Source organism: Ochotona princeps, chromosome 3, assembly GCF_030435755.1.
Source record: "Ochotona princeps isolate mOchPri1 chromosome 3, mOchPri1.hap1, whole genome shotgun sequence".
NCBI classification, from domain to species: domain Eukaryota; kingdom Metazoa; phylum Chordata; class Mammalia; order Lagomorpha; family Ochotonidae; genus Ochotona; species Ochotona princeps.
This window is the reverse complement of record NC_080834.1, coordinates 87,799,833-87,817,613: the sequence shown is the minus strand read 5'-3', so window position 1 is coordinate 87,817,613 and position 17,781 is coordinate 87,799,833. Positions and strand designations below refer to the sequence as shown.

Below are 17,781 nucleotides of genomic sequence, written 5' to 3'. Positions count from 1 at the left end.
GGTGGCAGCTGCGGGGAGGCGTCTCTGCTAAATGGAATCTGGCTAAGGGTTCAAGCCAAAACCACCCCGCAAGGAGGTGGATGAGCCCTTGGTTTCGGGCAGCCAGTGCACCAATTGGTGCCAGGCTCTGCCTGCTGGCTGCCCAGCAGCGAGCTCTGGGGTTTTTATGAATTGTAATAGCTGCTCAGAGACACTCATGAATTAGACCAACTTTAGTATAGGTGAAACATGAATTCCTGGTGATTGCCAGTGATAGGGACATGCAACTTTGTGCTTGTACCTGATGGTCTACTTTAGTCAGGGATGCTGGGCTACAGTGTCTGGGGCAGAGGCCAGGACAGGAGAGGGCCTGAGACAAGCTGAGTCAGAACAGCCACTATCGGGTACATGATCGGCAGCTAGGAGCAGGCCAAGTTGGAGAGCTGGGGGGACACCCTAACTGGGTTGAGGTTCCCACCAAGAGGCACATGTGCTAGAATGGGGCTGCGTTCTAACTAGGAAACAATTGTAGTCTCCCATGGCACTAGTATGGCTGGGATTGGATGCACCGGGCCGGGCCGGGCCGGGCCAGACCCCAGCACCATCTGGTGTCCTGGGGAACCAGGGTAGATGTGGGACTGGCTAGGCTAGGTCTCAATACCCTACTGAGCCATGTGTGAGCTGTACACGGACATGGACGAGCCATGGCTGGGCTGAAACATCCAACAACAAGAACCAGAATGGGGTAAAAGCCAGCCAGGAAAAGCCACTGTTCCTGCTAGGACAGAAGGTGAACTGAGAAGGGCTGGCTCATGGACCCCCTGGTATGCGCAAAATAAGCGCAAGTATGCTAGGAAACAGCCTAGAATAGGCCATGGAAAGTTTCCCACTGGCATACATTTGGCATGGGTCAGGGGTGGACAAAGCTGAATCAGTTCATGTCATCCACTGGCAAACCCGAACACCAGAGGAGAGTGTGGGTCGGGCCAGGTTTGGTCGCGACAAAAAGCAGTGCACAACATGGAATGCCAGGGTGAGATTACCTGTACTGGATTTGAATGCAGCACCCAACCAGCACTCGTGAGAACCAGGAGGGGAGAGGGCAGAGCCAGCGGAGGGATTGAGGGGCTGGTCCCCTCGCCAGACAGCTACTCTCACTGGATAGTGTGAGCTGGGATGGGGACAGACCAGACTGGGCAGGGCTGCAACACCTGAGCGCCACATGTGGACTAGATCAGGGAAAAGCCAGGCTGGGCTGATTATTGCTGCCATTTCTACCATAAATTAGAGTGGGCGAGGGTTGTTTGGGCTTAGCCACAGCATCAGATGGCAGAAGCTGGCACTGGGGGCTAATTCTGTCAAGTCAAACCACAGAACCAAAGAGTGCATAAACCGGGACTGAGAGAGACCCGGGAGGGAAGTGGTGGGTTCCCCCTTCTTGGGTCACTACTCCCGTGGGAGGGCATGAAGGCTAGGACGGGGACTGGGGTGGCTAGACAGAGAGGCATTCAGCAACATCTGTGAGGGCTGGACAGTTGAGTTGGTTGGAGGGAACTAAGCTTCAATGCCCATTGACAGGTACGGGAGCCAAATGGGAAGCGGGACAGACTGGACTAGTCTGCTATGCATACTGGCAGGCCAGGGTGGGGGGCGGGCCTGGTGGGGGTTATTGTGGGTTGACCCGACTGGGCTGCAGCCCCCACTGGTTGATGTGAGGGCCGAGTACGTGCTGGGCAGAAGCAGGCTGGACTGCAACACCCTTGGTTCCAGTGCAAGTCGGGACTGAAACCAGAACCAACCCAGCAATTGCAACCACCAGCTGATCGTGGCGATGGACTGTGCCTGGCCCGGTGCTTGCTGGAACATGTGGGAATCTGATCTGGGAATACCTCAAAGTTTCTTTGGGGATCTCCCCAATCGGACTGCTGGACTCAGAACCCTAGCCAGGAGAGGACAGAGGACAGAACAAATCAATCAACCATCTCAGCTAAATGTTGGGCAGCGAAATACTGGGCAAATGGAGACTCTATGATGGACTGTGACAATCAGTGGATTCTTCAATGACCTCATCGAGCTGGGAGTGGTGAGACTGGCAGCGATCCATAACTAGAGAACTATTAAAACCACTTGAGCAAGTATCTCAGAGCATGCCCCACATCCGGGACTTTGGGCGGGTGGGAAACTGGGTGGGGCTTCTCCCTCAATATCACCCTTCACCTCAGATACATAAATAGTATAATAATTTATATATTTATAAAAAAAAAGAAAAACAAAAGATTTTAATTTCGATGAAGTCCTTTGTTCACCTTTTGTTTCTTCACTGTGCTTTTGGTGTCAAATCAGAGCGACCAAAACAAAAATCACAATGATTTACAACCATGTTTCTTCCAAGAGGCCTTCAGGTTTAGGTGTCACATTTAGGACTTTAATCCATGTTTATATACGTTCTGAGGTAGGCATCCAGCTTCATTCTCTTGCATGGGAATATTCCATTGGCTAAGTATCATTTGGGCATTTATCCCTTTTATCATTTCTTGGCACAACTTTTAATAATAGATTGGCCATGAATTCTCAATTCTGTTCTGTTCATGTACATGTCTACGCTTAACCAGAATCACACAGACTTGATTATTGGAACTTAACAAGTTTGAAAGTGTGAGTCTTGGGTCTGATGTGATGACACAATGCCTTAATCTTTAACTTGCAAGTGCCAGGCCCCATATGGGCACCGGTTCATGACCCAGCTACTCCACTTCCCATCCAGCTCCCTGCTTAAGGCCTGGGAAGGCAGTAGAGGACTGCTTGAAAGTAATGAATTCCATGTCGAGGCCTGGCTACAAGTTTTCCACTTGAAAGTTATCATTTAGGGTACAGCGTAGTAGCTTAGTGGCTAAAATCCTCTCCTTGCAAGGGCCAGGACCAGTTCGTGTTCTAGCTAATGCACTTCCCATCCAGCTTGTGATCTGGGAAAGCAGCAGAGGATGGCCCAAAACCTTGGGACCCTGCACCTTCATGGGAGACCTGGAAGAAGCTCCTGGCTCCTGGCTTCAGACTGGTTCAGCTCTGGCCATTGCAATCACTTGGGAAGTGAACCAGTAGATGAAAAATGTTTCTGTCTCTCCTCTCTGTAAATCTGCCTTTCCAATAAAAATAATAAATAAACCTTTTTTTTTTAAAGGTGTGAATCCTCCAACTCTGTTCTTTTCCTAGATTATTTTGGCGATTCTCTGTCCCTTACATCTGCATATGAATTTTAGAATATTATAAATTTTTGCTGAAAAACAAAAAGGTAGCTGGATTTTCACAGAGATTGTATTGAAATATATATCAATTTGGGAGATTACAATCATCTTAACAATTTTTGTCTTTTAATCCATAAACACTAATTAGGTCTTTGTTTCTGTGTAATTTGTAGTTCTTAAGATTCAGGATTTTAGTTTAATTTTCGTTCCAATTTTAGTATATGTACTGCTGAAGCAAGCACCTTAATTTTATTTTCAGACTGTCTCTTGCTAGTGTATAAAATATAACTCACTTCTAACTATGGATCTTGTATCTTGAAACCTCACTGGACTAATTCTATTTTTTTTCTTTTTGGTGGATTCCTTAGGGTTTTCTAAATGAAAGATTATTCTGTATGCAAATAGTTATGTTACTCTTCCTTTCCAATCTAGACACCATCTTATCCTTGTTGCCTTGATTAATGACTGGCTGTATTATTCTGGTGGAATCTGCTTCTTCTTCCTCCACATTTGTATTAATCAAATCAAATAGCAAGTGTTAAGTCCACATTTAAAGAATAATGACAAACTAAATAAAGGAAGTCCTTTTTTGGGGGGCAGGGATGATGTTTACATAGTTGATCGGGTTGGGAAGCCTGAGGATCAGGGGAACGTGGGCGAGACCATTGTCTACACATTTTCTTTTTCTTCTTCCTGTATCTGGGGGAAGGGGAGATACAAGGGGAGAAACCACACCCAGCTTCCCAACCACCTCAGTACCCAGGAATGGGGAACAGCCACCCAATGTCACCCCAGAGTCCCCGTTGTGGAGCACGTTCCGAGGTTCTAGTTAACTGGTTTGGACAGTTCCAAGATGTTGTTGATATCATTGTTCCAAGGATGAGGAAATCTTTCCAAGGTCAATTGGCTGACACAGTCTACCTCAGAGTCTCCATTGACCCAGAAATTTGCTGTCAAGCTTCTCTGTAATAGTCGATTAATTTGTTCTGCTCTCTTTCCTCTGCAAACCAACTGGTACTGCAGCCCAGCCCAACCCTGCCCACCACACGTTTGGCCCTCACATATCCCATGAATGCTACAGCCCAGTTAGAGTGATCACCAATAACCCCCACTGGACTGGTCCCCAGCTCTGGTTCCTGTGCCTGCCAGTATGTGCAGTGGACTAGGCCAGTCTGTTCCACCTCTAAATAAGCTCTTGTATACATTATTGAGCACTGAAACCTAACTCAACCCAACCTGCTCCCCCCTCCAGCCCATACTAATGCCAGCGGGTGCCACCACCTAACCAACCAGACCTGTACCCAGTTGGTTCTCATGCTAACCAGTGGGAGTTGCAGCCCATCAGAGAGGTGCCCACAGCCTCCCCACTGGACCCACTCCCCGCACCAGATCTTGCATTCTCCAGGTGGTTCTGCAGTCTAGCTCGACAGGACTTGCCCCAAGTCCCAGCACTTGCCAGCTGCTGCTGCTGTGGCAAAGCCCAACCTGCCTGCCCTTACTCTAGCTCATGCCTGTATCAGGTTCTCCCCTGCTCAGTTCGCATGCAGGCTAACAGGTGTTGCAGCCCTGTAGTATTCTGTAGTATTCAGTCCCAGAATACTACCAAACTAAATAAAGGAAGTCTAGAAGAAGCTTATAAGACAGATAGACTTCAGAATTTCAGAGAAAAAGGATAAAGGAAGTGAAAATATTTTATACGAAGCAGATTAAATTGAAAAGGTAAAAAAGATAAACAATTGCTGACTGAACTGCTGTTCTGGTTTAGCTGAAGAAAGAGTCCCAGAACTCAGACACATGGTAGGCATGAGAGGAAAGCAGACTTTAGGCTAATACATACGTAAAGAAACTGTAAAGCAGTGCAGCAATGGTACATGCTACTTCATGAAACAAAAAAAGTTTCCCTACTAAGCAGAAGCTTCCATCCTGTCATAACTGGTGTGAGGATGACATCTAAAAGTGGGGACTGATGCAGACAGTCAGCAAGGTTTTTACATTTTCTTTGACAGTAAAGAACCCTAGGTTTGAAGTAGCACTCAGGCATAATGCAAAGCACTTTACTTGCCTATAAACCCACAATGAAAAGAAATGATTTTCATTTCTGGAAATATGTTTACACAGAAACCTCCTTCAATGTCTCAGCAGAGATCCTCTGCACTTGCCATTTGAAAATGTCTTCTTGATCAGTAACACTTCTGGCAGTTTACTTTTATAAACCACTGTGGGAAAGGTTTGCTTTGAACATTCACATTCCCCCTTTTACTTGATTTAAAATATCAGAGTAATCTATTTGTAAGAGTTCTCAGGTCCTACAAAAGTTTTTTTTTTTTTTTTAATGAAATGATTGAGATCCAGAACTCACCAGAAGAAATCTTGCCAGCACCTTTACAATCAACAGAAAATGCAGCTGTGACTCCGTTGGCTGACCCCAGTTCACCCATGGAAACCTGGTAAGGAGGCCTCAACTTGATTTCCATCTGCATGTCAGACAGATTTATCTTGGTTGACAGAGACCTGGGATTGTTATATCGCTGCTTGGTTCTCTGAATGAAGTTATCTATGTAAAATAAAAAACAAATTGCCTTGCAGTCATTTGTTAATTAAACCATTGGAGCGTATGATATTTATGGACAGTAAATTTTATAATCAGTTTATCTTGTCACTCAAAAGTATTCAATTTGTCATGCAATGTCTCAACATTATTTACGTTTAGCACTTAACGTATCATGGAGTCATCAGTTTCACACTCCAGATAGTCTCAGTTATAAAAAAATAAAACACACTATCTGAATGTATTATATCCACCTTAAGAGAGTACAGGAACAAAAAACAGCTTTAACTTTCGACCAAACTGTTAGTTTTATAGACATTCTTATCTCATGAAATATTAAATTTATCAGATTTACTAGTCTGTAATCTTTTGAAATTTCTTATACCATTAGAACATATGTTTTAAAACACTAAACTTAATGAAAACAATATTCTCTAGATCTCTTTCAAGTAGAATTTTATTTTTACTACTCACAACTTGGCTTTACTTTTTCTCTCTTATATCAGAAGTTGAGAAAACTATTCCTACAGGCTAAATCTAGCCTGTTGTTTTTGTAAATAAAGTTTTACTAGAACACAATTATAGTCATTTATGTTTCCTAATCCCTGTTCTACATAAAGCAGACCGTAAAAGATTATCATATAAACACAAAACGTTGAATCTCTGGCTTATACATGTCTCATTAAGAAATTGTGTCCCGTGGGACTAATTCTTTGGGCCAATAATCAGTCTCATCATGAATATTTTTTTAATAATCATCTAAATTGAGTAAGAAGTTGTCATAATTTATAGGTCATCTGCCAAATATTTTATCAAAAGCAAGATAACAGAACCCACTGCTCCCCAGTACTAGATGGAAAAGTGCTTATGACTGCATGGAGGCAAGATAATGGAAAAGGGAAAAAAAAACCAACTCGGGCCCTTACCAAATTCAATGAAACAGTATGGTCTGACAGCAGTATTTGTCTTCATCATGTTATAAGTAGTAATAAATTCCTTTTGAAGCTCATCCAGGAAAGAGAAGGCGAGAACATTGGGGTAATTTTCAGTGCACAACATCATGTAGCTCACTCCCAGAGAGCTAATAAAACTACAGTGCAAAAAACATTGGTTTTAAAATTTGAAATTAAATCAAGGTAATTCATTGTTTCACAAGACTGGTTCTATATAGCATAAACTGCTGCTACAGTGGCAATCAAAATTTTAACATTTATTATATAACCAAGGAAAAATTAAAGGAACAAAATTATTTTAAGTTGTGGTTTTCAAACAGCAGGAATAAAATGGAATACAGTATACAGGGACATATAATACAGTTCTAACACTTTATAGACACTTGTCATTTGGGTTAGAAAGTACAGAGGAGGACATATAAACATAGGACAGGTGCCAGGTGCAATGGGTTAAGCTGCCCCTTAGGATGCTGGCATCCCACATCACTGTGGCAGTTATAGGTCCAGCTATTTTACTTCCAACCAATCCCCTGCCTGGGTCTCTGCCACACAAGTGGGTGATCCAGATGGAGTTCCTGGCTCCTGGCTTTGGGATAGACCAGCCATGGATGTTGTGAGCATTTGGAGAGCGAATCAGTGGATGGGAGAAATCTCTCCCTCTCCCTCTCCCTCTCCTTCTCTCTCTCTCTCTCTCTCTCTCTCTCTCTCTCTCTCTCTCTCTCTCTCTCTCTCTCTCCTCCCTCCCTCCCTCCCTTGTAAATCAATTAACTTTAAACAAACAGGCATATACATTAAAATAATTAGATTGGCCATGTACTAATGGGGAGAAAAAAAATCTTTCTAGAACACCACTCCTCCTATAGTCAATAAGCAGGGCATGGAACTCAAAATAACCCTGGGCAGTAAATCACTTCAACTTCCTTTCATCGCAGCATTAACCAAGCTGATTCAGCTCACAGGCATTTGGATCAACAGTACATTCAGGCTGTAAGGAAGCACTACTGTGCCAGACCCTGCTAATCTAGCACAGCAATCTTTCCTCTAAACCCTGATCCACACTAGATCCTTCACTCCTCTTTCTCTAACAATTTGGAAGTGGAAATGATTATTCTTAATTTACTTATAAGAATAAATTAAAAAATCAAATTAAATTAAAATAAAAATCAACCAGACCTGGCACAGTAGCCTAGTAGCTAAGGTTAAAGTCCTTGCCTTGCACTTGCAGGGCACCAGTTCTAACCCCGGTGGCCCCGCTTCCCATCCAGCTCCCTGTTTGTGGCCTGGGAAAGCAGTCAAGGATGGCCCAAAGCCTTGGGACCCTGTGCCCACGTGGAAGACCCGGAAGAAGCTCTGGGCTCCTGGCTTCAGATCAGCTCAGCTCTGGCTGTTGTTGCTGCTTGGAGAGTGAATCAATGGATGGAAGATCTTTCTCTCTGTCTCTCCTCCTCTCTGTATATCTGACTTTCCAATAAAAATGAATAAATCATTAAAAATTAAAATTAAACAAAAAATGAAAGTTACTCTGTACTTATCACCAATCCTGCTCAAAGAGTTCATGCATATGCAAGTAAATAAATATGCATGTTCATAAGTGTGTGTCTGTATTCTTTTAAAAGACCACCCTGGGGCAGCCAATGATATGGCTTGGCACCCCTGAGTAGTACTACTTTCCCTTCTTTTCCTCCTCCCTTTCCTGCTCACCCTTCCCCCTTTTCCTCTCCATTTCCTCCTCTTCCTCCTCCTCCTCGTTTTTGATAGACAGATACAGATAGCTCCCATTTCCTGACTTCTCCCTAAATGCCTGTAACAGATCCAACTGGGCCAGGATAAATCTGGGAGCCAGGAACTCAATCCTGGTTTCCCATGTGGATGGTAGGGACTACTAGAGCTGCCAACTGCTGCTTCCCATACTGGAATCAGGACCAGAGCTGGGACTTGAACCAGGCACTGATACAGAATGTGGATGTCTCAAGTGGCATCTTATCAGCCAGGCCAACTTCCCTCCCTTATCATCTACTTACAATGGTATGGAATACATCAGTTAATTTATACTCCTGGAATAATCCGGGATTCCCATCTGAAGTTCTTCAAATACACAATATTACCTGGTGTAATATTTTTCAAAGTATCAGCTGTGATACACCAGTCATTCGTAAAATTCACTAATGAGTTACACCATTTTCCATATTAACAACAGTAAACCACAGACTCCTACCTACATGACAGGTTATTCCAGTGGCTTATCTTGCTTATGCTAAATTTAACTAGAGGATTCTAAGTAAATTAAAGGAAACCTTATGTTTTAAGATTATATGTTAGCATTTTTCAGGGAATCTTTATAATAATTACATGGTACTTTCTGAAAAGACTCTAAAGAGGTCTACAGTATTATGGTTTTTCGTAGTGAATTCAGCCATATAATGCTTTCTATGAACTATAAAGCCAATTTTCCAAAAGTAATTTGTTGATAATTTGAAGAATCCTGCTTCTTGGGGGCCTGTGCTATGGTGCAGCAAGTTGAGCCACCACCTGCAAAACGGCAACCCTTAAGCACAGGTTGGAGTCCTGGCTGTTCCACTTCTAATCCAGCTCCCTGCTAATGTTCCCAGGAAAGCAGCAGAAGTTGGCCCCGATGCTTGTGCTTCTGCCATCCAACACGGGAGACCTAGATGGAGTTCCAGGCTCCTGGCTTTAGCCTGGTACTACTCCAATCATTGTAGCCATTTGGGGAGTGAACCAGTGGATAGAACAGGAATATTCTCCGTCTCTATCTCTCTCCATAGCTCTGCTTTCAAACTCAATCAATCAAACTTAAAAAAAAAAATTCTGCTTTTTCAACTAGCCCTGGGGACAGACTGAAAGACAGTCACCACTGTCTCACTGAGGACTGACTACCTTTCAAAACAGCCTAAAATCAGTGCCGGCACACTGACTTACGCATACTTTAGTCACCTCATGAGGTCCATTCAGCTCACATTCTAAAGACAATCTGGCAGTTTCTTTTGCCTTAATTAGAGATCTAGCAGGCAGGGTAACATGATTAGCACATACTATTTACTGCCCACACAGTATGAGCCAGGCCTACTGTAAGTCTTTTACATGTTTCATTTCATTTCACTCCCACAGCATAGGGGCCCTACTATATCTCCATCCTACAGGTGACAGAAGAGACTCAGGAGAGGCTTAGTACCTACTTAAGGGCACACATCAGCAAGCAGCAGAGCTAAGATGAACTTAGCTATAACTCTCAAAACTGAATTATTGCCAACACACAACTTTCATGTGGTATAAACTAGCCATGTCCTTATCCACCAACAAGTTCTTCACTTTCCACAAGCCACAAGTCAATCCCATCATTTCTCCAAACTTAAGGATTCTAGAAACACATATCAAAAGTATGTTATGGTAGCCGTGCCAACTTCTCCACTTAATTTTTTAGCAACTTGACTCTCAGCATTCCAGCCACAGTAACCTCATTTCAGCTCCTCCAGGATGCCAACCCAATTCCAACCTCCAACACTTCAAGACTGCTTATCCACTTGCAATGCTACCAACTCTCCCTCTGCCAGGTTCCAATTCTGATGTGGCTAACTCATCATACGCAACTCAGTTCTTAGACTTACAGGTCCTGCTCACAGCACAGGCTAAACTCATCCCTCCCATATGGTTAAACCACAGCAGCTGTCATTTCTCTTCATGAACATTTATCACTTGTGTAGCTGGGCTTATTTGCTAAAATGTTTCTCCAATGAATGAATACACTCCATGAGAAAAGGGATGATTTCACTATTGTTCACCACTATGTATTTTAGTACTTACAATGTTTTGTAAAGTACACAATATGAGTGTGAAGGTGGCACCATTCATTTATTTAGACATTAATTTTCTGAGTATATCAATGTAAAGATTATTCTGTACAGCCCAGCAGTGTCTTTGCAAAGCATAAGTTTAATAAGAAAGCTTGTCTAAATGACGGAAGGGTAGAATTTCACCTATTTCCTGGTTTTCCCAAAAGGCTTTAGAGTACAGGTCGGCAAGTCTTTGCCATGCTCCTTCCTTAAGAAGAGATGTTTCCAAGGTCACATAGGATTGCCCATCTCTATAATGAGTACCATTAGGCTATAAGGCTCTAACAGACATGACTGCTTTCCTTTTATCATCATCGTTACTAATTCACTCAAGCACACACACAGACATACACATGTACCCAGGTATGGCTTGCACAAGTCCAAGCCCAGATAAATCATTTTCTTTAAAAACAAATTCTAGGGCTGGTGCAGTGGCACAGCCAGCTAAGTCTCGGCCTATAGTGACAGAATTGCATGTGGGCACCAGTTCGAGTCCCAGTTGCTCCTTTTTGAATACTACTCAGTGCTATGGTCTGGGAAAGCAGCAGAGGATGGCCTAAGTCCTTGGGCCTCTGCAACCATGTGCGAGTCCCAGAAGAGGTTCCTGGCTCCTGGCTTTGAACCATCCCAACTTTGGCTGTTGAGGCCATTTGGGAAGTAAATCAGCAGAGAGAAGATCTCTCTCCCTTCCTCTGTGTAAGTCTCCTTTTCTAATAAAAATAAATAACATCTTAAAAAAATAAAAAGCAAATTCTATCTTACACCTTATACCACAACTTATTCCTGAAGTCCAACAAATCAATACATGGCTCTAGACATTCAACTTTATCTTGAATTTAATTTTATTTACAGACTGGTAAAAAAAAAAGGGAGGGGAAAATTTTACACATCACCAAACACTGACCTAATGAGGACAATTTTGACCTGATGCATCAAACTCACGCTTAGCAAAATTTCTCTCAGTCAACAATGGAATACTAAAGTAAGCCTAGCAGTCTCTGCCTGCCGGAGACTGAAACAGACATACTGGGGATGTACTTGAAGCAGTGCTATAAAACAAAAGATACATAACTGCTTCTTTTTTTAATTAATTTATTCATTAATTATATTGTATTACGTGACACAGTTTCATAGGTACTGGGATTCTCCCCACCCCTCCCCAAACTCCACCCCCATGGTGGATTCCTCCACCTTGTTGCATAACCACAGCTCAAGTTCATTCGGGATTCCCTCATTGCAAGCATATACCAGACATAGAGTCCAGCATCCTATTGTCCAGTCAAGTTCAACAGCTTCTTAGGGAGACCCCCTCTGGTCTGAAGGCAGAGCCAGCAGAGTATCATCCCAATCAATTAAAAGCTCCAACATACCATCAGCAACAATCCAGGTACAATGAGGCTGGTGCAGAGTCCACTGATTGACATAGTCCATCATAGAGTCTCCCCTTGTCCAGTGTTTCACTGTCAACATATAGCTGAGGTGGTTGGTTGATCTACTCCATCTTCCATCTTTTCTTGGTTAATGTTCTGATTCCTCCATTTTGATTGAAGGGATCCCCAAAGAAACTTTGAGGTGTTCCCAGATCAGGTTCCTATATGTACCAGCAAGCACAGTGCCCGCCTCAGTCCATCATCCCAATCAGCTGGTGGTTGCAATCGCTGGGTTGGTTCTATTCTCAGCCCCGACCTCCATTGGAACCAATGAGTATTGCAGTCCATCCCGGCTCTGCCCATCACACACTAGAACCTCACCTAAACCAGTGGGAAGTGTGCTGAGTGGGTGCTGCGTTCCTAACAGGCACAGGCAGCATTTTGTGTTGTGTACTGTTTTTATCACAACCGAACCTGGCCCGACCCCCACCCAGCTCCAGCGCTAGGACTTGCCAGTGGATGACGGCGAACTGACTCAGCCTGGTCCGACCCCAACCTGAGCCAAATGTATGTGAGTGGGACACTTTCCATAGCCTCTTCTGGGTTCACAACTGCATTTCTTTAGCATGCTAAATGACAAGGTATTCCACAAACTATTTATCAACTGACCAAACAGTAATTAACACTTGAATTACATATGTGTATATATATAATGTGTGTATGTATACACACATATAATGTGTATGTATGTGTATATATAAATACACTTATATTCTTTATATATATGTGTGTATAATATATATGCATGTATCTATATTCTTTACTCTACAAGTGTACCATTACACATAGAGAATGAATTTATCCTTGGTAACCACATAGGAAATCGCCTGTTTGGAGAAAGAAATGTTCTCCATTAATATATACCATTCATTCTCCATTAAGATTGTTAAGAAAAATATTATTTTTGCATTAGAAACTCCTTTGCAATGAATCCCACAAAAATAAGCAGCTTAAATTTAAGTATAAAAGGTTCGATATTACAGGTGAGCAAGCCCTACAGATTTTCTAATCAACAAATATAAGAATACTTAAAAATGGAATTAAAGGATAAATTTATTTTGGTGTAAACATTTTTTAAATTCCTAATTTCAAGGTATCTTCAAAATGTTCATAAAAATACATCATAGAAAAAGAACAGATTTCATAATTTTTTGAGTCAAAACAAGCATTTTTTAATTTCAATTTTCCAAAAGCCTTTGGAAGTAAGTGTCTTTTACAAAACAGCTGAAAACAGGACCTTGTAACTAGTATGGGTGTTGTGGCATAGCCGGTTAAACCATCACTTTGAGATGTCCATATCCAATATCAGAGTGCTGGTTAATGTCCAAACTCCTACATTTCCAATCCAGCCTCCTGCTAACACACTGAGAGGCAGCAGATGATAGTTCAGCTGCTTGGGCCCCAGCCACCCTGGCCAGAATTCCTGGCCCCTGGCTTCTGCCTGGCCCTGCCCAGGTTGTTCCAAGTATCTGGAGGTGAATCAAGAGATTTCTATATTTCTATCTTTCCCTCAGTCTCTCTACCTTTCTTTCCATATCTCTGTCTCTCTTCCCTTCAAGATAAAAATAAATAAATAAAAAGAAAAGGCTTTGCCATCAATGAAACAGTGAGGGGGTAAAGCCAGAAAGAGAACTCTGGAATTCTGAGTGTCTATCCTATGTGGGGCACTCTACCAGGAGCTCCCTGTTTTCCAATGTTTTTCTCTTATATGGCTAACTTTCACCTACTCTCCAAAGGGGAAGTGCTAAATCATGAATAAATTATTTGATAAACAGAAGATCAATAAAAGCCACTAACCTAGCCTCATTAAACAAAATGTAAGTTAATACGCACTGTGCCAGGCTATAGCGACTTATAACAGCAAACAAAGGAGACTGCGATGATTTTTAAGCGTCAAAGGGCATCCTGCCATCAGGCCTTGGTGAACACGGACCACACAGAGGCTGCCTTTGACAGTCCTCATCTCCTTCCCTGCAGCTTATCCCCCTTCTGACTCACCCCTTCCTACCACTCTCACACCTCAATACCTCAGAGAATAAAAATCCTGAATTTTTTCAAATAACCAATCACAGGTAATTCCTAACTTACTTATCACTTGTATTCCCAGAGTTTATTATAAGCTGGTCCTCAATTTTTCCAGAGAAATTGTATTGCAAAAATAATTAGGTTGTTAGGTCACTTCATAAGAGCCTGTCTAACAGTCCTAGTGACCGAAGAGCTATCCATTTATCAACTCCAAAAGAGTGAGGTATTGCTATAAATGCAGCAAAACAGGAGAGCGTGAGACACAGGTTAGCTCCTTTCCCGGAGGATTTGGTGACTGTCAGTGGGTTGCACTCCCCGGGCACACACTGTCACCACCAAACACTTAGACTCCAACAAGACAATGCTGTCCATCAATTTTATTTTTTACACAAGTTCTGTTCGTTGCTTCTTAACCAAACAGGGGAAGGCTTGGAGAGGATATTTCACTAACTTCTCTTATCTTTTTCATCTCTCTCTCAATACAAAGTAAAAAGAATGTTAGAAAAGGTATGAAGGATAAAGGGTGGTGCCAACTCCACTTTATATATGAACCCTGAAATCAGAGACTGGGGGGTTCAAAAACATTATTAGCTGTGCAACCTTAAGGTGACTCTTTACATGTCTAAATCTTGTTTACTCCATCTACAAAATGAGAATGATAGCAGTATAATGGCTGCCTGTCCATCATCTCTTTCCCCTTCCCTTTGGGAAACAACCCATCTAGACAGCATTAGTAAAGAGGAGACAGACCTTAACCACTAAAAAGTACCTCACACCCTCTGACCACAAAAGACTAGTCCAGAATGGGTCATGGTGCAAGCAAAGCCAATTAAGGTTCTAGTCTCAAGACATGGAGACAGGAGAGCTGTCCAGCTGGGGAAAGTAAGGTTAGAGCAACCTACACAAGGGTTTCCACAGTGTGGAGGAAACTTAGCTGCAAAAGGCAAGAAAGTACAGAATTGAAAGAAACAATTCCAGACATGATCTGAGAATCCACCCCTACTGCTATACTTCACAATGCATTTCTTAAAGATTTATTTTATTGGAAAGGCAGATACACAGAGAGGAGACAGAGATAAAGATATTCTGTCCACTGGTTCAATCCCCAATTGGTCACATTGGCTGCAGCAGAGATCTGAAGCCAGGAGATGCTTCCGGGTCTCCCATATGGGTGCAGGAGCCCAAGGCTTTGGGCCATCCTTCACTGCTTTCATAGGCCATAAGCAAAGAGCTGGATGGGAAGCGCAGCAGCTGGGACATGAACCAATACCTGTATGGGATCCCAGTGCTTGCAAGGTGAGCATTTAGTAACTAAGCATTGCACTAGGGCCTTATAATACATTCTTTTCAGTTACAGGAAAGGGGTAGGGGGAGAAAGAGAAAGAGAGAAAGAGAGAGAAAGAGAGAAAGAGAGAGAATGAAAATCTTCTATCCCCTGGTTTACTCCCCAAAATGGCCTTAATGGCCAGGGCTGGGCCAGGGCAAAGACAATATCCTGAATTCCATCCCGGGCTCCATTATGGGTAACAGGGACCTAAGCACTTGGGTCATCCTCGTCTGCTTTCCCATGAACATTAGCAGGACACTGGATCTGAAGTGTAGCAGCAGGAACATGAACAGGTGCTCACAAGGATGTCAGTTTCGTATGAAGTGATTTAACTCACTGTGCTGCCACTCTGGATCCTAGAATACTCCTTGTCCTTTAAAGTATTATTAATTGTGTATCTGCTTCCAGCAATATTAGCCACAAAAACAGAGCTGTTGCAAAGCTAGCAATGTAGGTAAACCATCTGGCATTGTAGGCACTCAGTAACTGAGTTATTGTTGAAGTTGTTACTCCTACAATTGGAAAATGTCACCTGACAGTGGAAGAAAAGCGCTCCTAGAGATTAAAACCAAAAGATGAGTAGGTCTGAAACTAAACTCCCAGCTATAAGTAGCAATTTGGGGACAAACATACAAGATGTGAAGTCTCAGGCAAACAGCAGGCCCAGGCAGCCCACAGCCATCAAACTGATGAATTCACAGGGAACGAACTTGAGGACATCATGTCCTATACTAAAACTCACCAGAGGGTATGACTTTTCTCCCAAAAGACATTTGTATCTTTTTTAAGTTTAGTGTTTCAATGTTTAAAGAGATCTCAGAATGCGCAACCATGATCTTTACAACCCTAAGGCTAGTAACAAACTTGTAAAATTTCATATAATGCTTAATTCTCATATAGTTCATAACTACCACTTTAGCCATTATTTTTCAGTCACATAGTTTATTAAACATTTATTCGTTCCATGAGAGTATTTTCCAATCTATGAATTAGATGAATCTCTTATAAATATGTATAAAGAATTATAGTATCCCTATGGAATGTAAAAAATCACAAAACCGGATACCTCTCTACTCCACCCCACCTGGCCCAATCAACAAGGTTCCTCCAAAGCTGAAATCTTTGGGGCAACAATGAAGACATCATGCCATGGCACTCCATCACTGTCAAACTCCCCAAATGACCAGCCCTCATTTAGCAGCAACTGTGACACCTATGTGGCACTGTGCTGGCCCAAGGCTTAGTGTATATAATGCTCTCCATCAGTTGAACTCAAATTCAACAATACTACAATCCAGTGAAATTCATCAGTTGCCCAAAACATGAGGAGAAACCGAAAAGCATCTTCATTTTAAATATTGCTCTCCTAACATCTTCTCCAAACTCTGGTCTTGCCCTGCTCATTCAACTAGAAGCTGACGTGAGGTAGCACCCAATTTACCATGTAAGCAGGCCATATGCTTGCTTTGCATACCCAGTTTCCACAAAAATTTGAAACCAAACACCAAGGGGTGAAGAAGCAAAAATAGCGTAAGCCAAGGCAGATCAATTTCCTCTATGACTAACAATCCAGTGAGAGAGGATGGACAGAAAAAATTAAAAATGCAGACTTGTTTTTTAATAATGAAAAGGGCAGTGAAACAAGTTCTACAGATCTCTGAAGTGAATGAGACCATTACAGAAATGGAACAGCAGTCACGAGAAGGTGATATAAAGGAAGCAGGCAATAAGACAGGCTTGAAGGAAATACAGCTTATAATCCCTCTACGAGGGGCACCTAGGTGACAGTTCTGGATTATGCTATGACCTTGCCATTACAGACTGTGGCTGCTATCTGGCAAACTCAAATTCGGGCTGGCGATGGCAGAGTAAGCTAATCCTCTGCCTGTGGTGCCAGCAGCCTACACTGGTGCCAGTTTGTGTCCCAGTTGCTCCACTTCTATACCTGTTAGTGGCCCGAGAGGGTAGCAATGGGGATATGGCCCAAGTCCTAGGGCCCCTGCACCCATGTGGGCAACCAGAGGAAGCACCCAGCTTTGGACAGGCTCAGCTCTAACTGTGGCAGCCATTTGGGGAGTGAATCAATGGATGGAAGGTCTCTCTCTCCCTCACTCTCTAATTCTTTCATGTAAAACAAATAAATATTTTAAAAAATTAAGTAACACAGCTAATCTCCTAATTTTATGCTCTTTCAATATAAACGAATCATCTTAAACTATAAGCAACTCAGTAAACTAGAAACCAAGTTACAATACCATTTATGAATGATAAAAATGTATATAATCTAATAAATCTTTGCCTGAAAGAATTAAAAATATTATTTCCCAATCTTTTTAATCTTTTTCAAGATGCTTGACCACAAAATATAGAATGCCCAGAGGTTTTTCCATACCTGGTTCCAAAAGTCATGCAATCTACATTCCTTTGTA

The 17,781-nt window shown here is 42.5% G+C and overlaps 1 protein-coding gene across 6 annotated transcripts in view; it reads right to left on the bottom strand.

Moving 5' to 3' along the window:
- SEC22A (SEC22 homolog A, vesicle trafficking protein) overlaps nt 1-17,781 on the bottom strand; it is a 64,179-nt gene that overhangs the window by 33,437 nt on the left and 12,961 nt on the right. For all 6 annotated transcript variants that reach the window (XM_004577841.2, XM_058661982.1, XM_058661983.1 and 3 more), the window contains exons 3-4: nt 6,696-6,859; nt 5,581-5,775 (exon numbers count right to left, since the gene is read on the bottom strand). In XM_004577841.2, coding sequence (XP_004577898.1) covers nt 5,581-5,775; nt 6,696-6,859 — 359 coding nt within the window. The remainder of the gene's footprint in view (nt 1-5,580; nt 5,776-6,695; nt 6,860-17,781) is intronic.